Source organism: Cyprinodon variegatus, unplaced genomic scaffold (assembly GCF_000732505.1).
Source record: "Cyprinodon variegatus isolate N-32 unplaced genomic scaffold, C_variegatus-1.0 Scaffold2619, whole genome shotgun sequence".
In the NCBI taxonomy this organism is placed as follows: Eukaryota; Metazoa; Chordata; class Actinopteri; order Cyprinodontiformes; family Cyprinodontidae; genus Cyprinodon; species Cyprinodon variegatus.
Window position 1 is genome coordinate 1 of NW_015153072.1, and position 5,910 is coordinate 5,910.

The 5,910-nt window shown below is 48.8% G+C and overlaps 1 protein-coding gene across 1 annotated transcript in view; it reads left to right on the plus strand.

Annotated features, from left to right (window-relative positions):
* The first annotated feature begins 541 nt into the window (after positions 1–541).
* The window catches only part of LOC107080987 (secreted frizzled-related protein 3-like), a 9,729-nt gene continuing 4,360 nt past the window's right edge, over positions 542–5,910 (plus strand). The window contains exon 1 of the mRNA XM_015369195.1: positions 542–899. Coding sequence (XP_015224681.1) covers positions 695–899 — 205 coding nt within the window. The 5' untranslated portion in view covers positions 542–694. The remainder of the gene's footprint in view (positions 900–5,910) is intronic.

Sequence of the window (5,910 nt, forward strand, 5' to 3'; positions counted from 1 at the left end):
AGGAACCACTAGTAAACCTGCAGATTGAGAGCGAATTGCTCTCAATCTGACATCATTAAATTAAGGTTGTGAATCAAGAAGTCAAGCACAAACCTTTACAGTAGAAATGAGATGTAGGTAGTTGTGAACCTCTGGGCTGAAATCCTGTGATTTCAATATTTGTTTGCTCAGCCTGTATGGGCCCACCTGATAAAGCCCCAATGAAGGAGCAGACCGGTTTATCTGATCTCACTGAACACAAATCAAAATGAGACTTTCAGGTTTTCTAAATGTGTGGCATTAACCTCGAACCCGTGACTTTGGGGCAGTCTGCAGTGGATTAGTTCAAGTTTAGTGGAAAATGAAGTGAGCAGGCCTCACTGCTGCCTGTAATGGCAGCTAGGCCTACAAGCTTCCAGGGGCTTAAGCAATGTTGACTTTTCATCAAAAAGGAATCTGTTTTTAGTGCAGAGGGTTAGAGGAGGAGGAGGAGGAGGAGAGGGGAGCCTGGTGGAGAAGGAGGGCCTGAAGAAGAGGAGGAGGAGGAGGAGGTGGGAGTCTGCATAAGAAAGCAGCCCCACCCTGGGTCTGTCTGCAGGAGCAGAGAGCAGCTGCAGCAGAAAGCTCCCATCAGCAGGTCAGATCCCGTCCTGGTTCCGATCCAACCGACTGGACCTCCGCGTCTCAGCTCAGATCCCCCCACCCCCCCTCAGACATGCTCCCCCCGGGACTCAGCGTGGCTCTGCTGGCCGTGTCCTGCGCCCTGTGGCCGCCTGCAGTCCGGGCGGCCGCCTGTGAGCCGGTCCGGATCCCGCTGTGCAGATCCATGCCGTGGAACATGACCAAGATGCCGAACCACCTCCACCACAGCACGCAGGACAACGCTGTGCTGGCCATCGAGCAGTTCGAGGGGCTGCTGGGTGAGTCCCGCTTAACCAGAACCAGAACCGGAACCGGACCTGGTGCCGCTTCTACTCTCATTGGCTTTTAGCGAGTTCAAGGGAAAAAAAAATAATTCAAGTTTAATCAAACGATTTTCAACTTTTCCCCCAGAGAGAAGTTAGTGGTTAGGATTAAAAAGTTCTAGATTGAAAAGTTCTAGAATAAAAAGTTCTAGATTAAAAGGTCCTGGATTAAAAAGTTCTGGATTAAAAAGTTCTAGATTGAAAAGTTCTGGATTAAACATTTCTGGATTAAAAAGTTCTGGATTAAAAAGTTCTAGATTGAAAAGTTCTGGATTAAACATTTCTGAAATAAAAAATTGTAGATTATAAAGTTCTGAATTAGAAATTCTGGATTAAAAAAGTTCTAGATTAAAAGGTTCTGGATTAAAAAAAGTTCTGAAATAAAAAATTGTAGATTATAAAGTTCTGAATTAGAAATTCTGGATTAAAAAAGTTCTAGATTAAAAGGTTCTGGATTAAAAAAAGTTCTAGATTAAAAGCTTCTGGATTAAAAAATTATAGATTGAAAAGTTCTGGATTAAAAAATTATAGATTGAAAAGTTCTGGTATAAAAGGTTCTGGATTACAAAGTTCTGGAATGAAAGGGTGGCCCAGCGGTTCTGCTCTAGGCCAATGAATTTAAATGATTTAAAGAACTAAAAGCTCAGAAAATGAAACCATGGAAACAACAGAAGCTGGAATCCAGTTTGTTTTAAAACCTGCTGCTGGTCTGTCTGAACGCATCAGTCTGAGTTTAAATCGTTTTCTTTCATTTTAATCCTTTGGTTTGACGCTGAAATGGATCCATTTAGCAACTTTAATGACTCTTGGTTTGATGGTTTGAGCCACACAGCATCAATATTTCCAACTATTGTGAGTTTTATTGTTTGTCTCTCTGTCCGTCACCATGGTGATCCGTCACTTTCTGAGGATCTGGATCCGGTTTATGGAGGCGGTTCAGGTCCTTAAAAACTGACGTTTGAATGTTTGATAAAAGTGATGAAATGTTTGATCCCAGATCAAAGGATCCGTATTTATCCCACAGGGACGGTTCCTGCTATCAGTTAGCGACCTGGAGGCGGAGTCTGTCCTCTGCAGGTTAAACCTGAACGCCGTTCATTGGCGCCTTTATCTTTATTGATCTCCTGCAGTTTATGCAGAAGATTCTCTTCTTTATGTAGAAATATAAAAGTAGAGCCACATGTTCTCCAGACCTCCAGAAAAAAATAATTGGCTCTTTATTTACTGGATGTTTGTTTGTATCTAACAGTTTCAGCAGCAAATTTCCAGATGTGTAAAAGTAGAAATGTGGAGATAGAGTCGCCTCAGCAGTGAGAAATGACGTTTATTAAAAGCTTGGCTGAAAATGAAATCCCTGCCAAACGGCAGCGAGCTGTTGGTCAGACGGTTCCCACACAGGGAGCCAATGTTTGGTTTATTTGTTCTGGAAGGTTCTGTTGATCTCATCTTATCGGAGCAGCAGCTTCTCTGCAGCTCCTCCAGAGCTTCTGTGGTCCTGGCTGCTTCTCTGACCCATGCTACTGTAAGGTTAGCAGCCATCAGCATCAGATGCCTGATTGGGCGGAGCTTTGGGCTCTACTTCCTGTCTGTTCTCTCCTGGCTGAAGGAGACCAGCTTCTTGTCTCCTTGACCTTGTCAGCATCTGGGTCAAAGGTCAGCAGCGGCAGGAAAAGCAGCGATAAAGCAGGCAGAGGAAAGCTTCTCTCAGGGCCCACAGGTAGAGCCAAAGCAAAGTTTCCTCCCACAGAGACGTCCTGAGCTGGATCTGCATGCCTTCACGCCCGGCTGGAGCTGCTGGAATGAATGTGGTCATCCGATCTGAGGAACGTGTTCCTGCGCCGTTCTTCTAGGCAGCAGCTGCGTTTGCGTCCCGTCCAGTCTTGGCTTCAGGGAAACGTCTGGATTGAAGTGGAAGGAGCAGATTTTCCAGCTTGTTTTTCTGAATCATTTGAGCTGACAGAGCAGAACTGTAGATCTGCTCATTCTAGACACAGCTGGGTGTGGAAAGCACAGCTTTCTGTGCTGCTTATCCAAACGTATCCAAGGGAAGAAGGTGACCTCGGATGACCTTTCCAATCAGACCCTGTTCCACCATAAAACTGCTGCTTCTAGCATCTTGTGGGAAAAGTTGCTTTTTTTTGCTGATGCTTGTTCTGTGTTGTTTTGCTCGTCTAAGTGGATCAGAACATCGACTGGATCAACTGCCAGGAAATATTGTTCCTTTATCCTGGCTGCTTACTGGAGGAATCCGTCTACCTCCGGTCCATCCCTGCATCATCCCTCCATCCTCTCTGTGCATCAGGAGCTTCTGGGGATCAGAGTTTCATTAAACCAACGGTCATGGTTTAGATTTCCACAAACTGCGTTTTATGAATCCAGTCGCAGAGCAAACATTCAAAGTGAAACAGCGGCGCGGCGGGACGGACCGGCCTCCATGATGCTTCCCTCCATGGACCAACGCCGCCCTGAACTCTGAGCCTCAGCTTCTTCCTGCAGAAACACCCTCAGCAGCAGCGCAGAGGCCCTGGGTGACTCTGGAGGAGCTGCAGAGGTCTGGAGCTCAGCTGACAGGGTGACTGACAGGCATGAGATCTGACCAATCAAACTAATGAGAAGAATCCAGGGAGGAGCTCTGATCCGAAGAGAGTTTTTAAGGAATGGTTGACAGGAAGCTGAAGCCCAGCAGCCCCTCATGAACCAGGGTCCCTCTGGTTCTGTGGAAGGATGGAGGAAAACACAGATGAAGTTCTACCAGAAGGAGAACCTGCCTGAAAACGCAGTTAAAGCAGCAGTGGGATGGTCCATGACGTAGAACGGCCTAGTCAAAGTCCAGACTGTGGAGGACATGAACACTGATGGAGATGGAAACACCCTGAAGACCAGGAGGAGTTCATTCAGTAAAACCATCCCGAACCGTTTCAGAAATCCTTCCTCCTGCTTCTCCAAGGTTCCCCTGATGAATCCTGCAGCGTGTTCCGCTTCAGGATGAGCTGATCTGATGGAAACATTGAGCTGAAGCTACAGCACCACCCTGAGCCAGAAAAAGCTCCTGATGGAGGAGCTGCAGTCGGACCTTTAGGAAGCAGCTCCAGGTTAACGTCGTCTTCCCGCCTTTAAACCCTTTCTGGTTCTGTGTCGTTTGAAACCAGCAGGTGGGGGCGCTGCTCCAGTGTGCGGTCAGACCCTGGAAGTCCTTCCTGCTGAGGGGAAACGGAACGAGTACCTTTAAATGTTCTCAGAGTTTAACAGATGTAGGAGGAAGGATCTTCTTTCTCCCTGCAAACCATCCGCTGGGGTCCGCTTACTTTACAGGTCCTTCTCAAATATTAGCATACTGGGATAAAGTTCATTATTTCCATAATATAATATGATAAAACTTGAACATTCATATATTTTAGATTCATTGCACACTAACTGAAATATTTCAGGTCTTTTATTGTCTTCATACGGATGATTTCTCATCCAGCTCATGAAAACCCAACATTCCTATCTCACCAAATGAGCATATCATGATAAAGGTCTCTAAACGAGCTGCTATGCACCTAATCATCTGAATCAACAGATTAACTCTAAACACCTGCTAAAGGTTCCTGAGGCCTTTAAAACTCCCAGCCTGGTTCATCACTCAGACCCCCATCATGGGTCAGACTGCCGACCTGCCTGCTGTCCAGAAGGCATCATTGACCCCCTCAGCCAGAGGCTCAGACACAGAGAGATGTTTCTGAACCAATAGGCTGTTCCCAGAGTGCTGCTGCATCAAGGCGCCTCAGTGGGAAGGAAAAAGTGACAGAAAACGCTGCACAGCCAGAAGAGGAGACCCTGAGGTAGATTGTGGAGAAGGGCCGATTCCAGATCTTGGGGGACCTGCGGAAGCAGTGGACTGAGCCTGGAGTAGAAACATCCAGAGCCACCGTGCACAGGCGTGTGCAGGAAATGGGCTACAGGTGCCGCCTTCCCCAGGTCAGCCACTTTAGAACCAGGAACAGCAGCAGAGGCGCCTGACCTGGGCTACAGAGAAGCAGCTCTGGACTGTTGCTCAGTTTTACACGTCATTTGGAAATCAAGGTGCCAGAGTCTGGAGGAAGACTGGGGAGAAGGAAATGCCAAAATGCCAGAAGTCCAGAGTCAGGTACCCACAGTCAGTGATGGTCTGGATCGGGGGGGTTAAGGGGTTCCTCCGACGATCTGAGCAAAGATCTCACCATAAATAAATCTCATGGCTGGTTTGGACTGGTGAATATCAACATCGCACTGCAGAGAATCTCCATCAAGACACCAAGCTATCTGGACTCCTCATGGTGGGCGGGGGGACAGGAGAGACCTCCCAGTCAGCCCCTGGTGGTTTTAGCCTGGGCAGGGAGCAGGTACGCTATCCTACCACCGCTGGACAGGAATGCTGTCCTACCACCGCTGGACAGGTACGCTGTCCTACCACCGCTGGGCAGGAACGCTGTCCTACCACCGCTGGGCAGGAACGCTGTCCTACCACCGCTGGGCAGGAACGCTGTCCTACCACCGCTGGGCAGGTACGCTGTCCTACCACCACTGGACAGGTACGCTGTCCTACCACCGCTGGACAGGAACGCTGTCCTACCAACGCTGGGCAGGTACGCTGTCCTACCACCACTGGACAGGAATGCTGTCCTACCACCGCTGGGCAGGTACGCTGTCCTACCAACGCTGGACAGGAACGCTGTCCTACCACCGCTGGGCAGGTACGCTGTCCTACCACCGCTGGACAGGAACGCTGTCCTACCACCGCTGGGCAGGTACGCTGTCCTACCACCGCTGGACAGGTACGCTGTCCTACCACCGCTGGGCAGGTACGCTGTCCTATCAACGCTGGACAGGTACGCTGTCCTACCACCGCTGGACAGGTATGCTGTCCTACCACCGCTGGGCAGGTACGCTATCCTACCACCGCTGGACAGGTATGCTGTCCTACCACCGCTGGGCAGGTACGCTA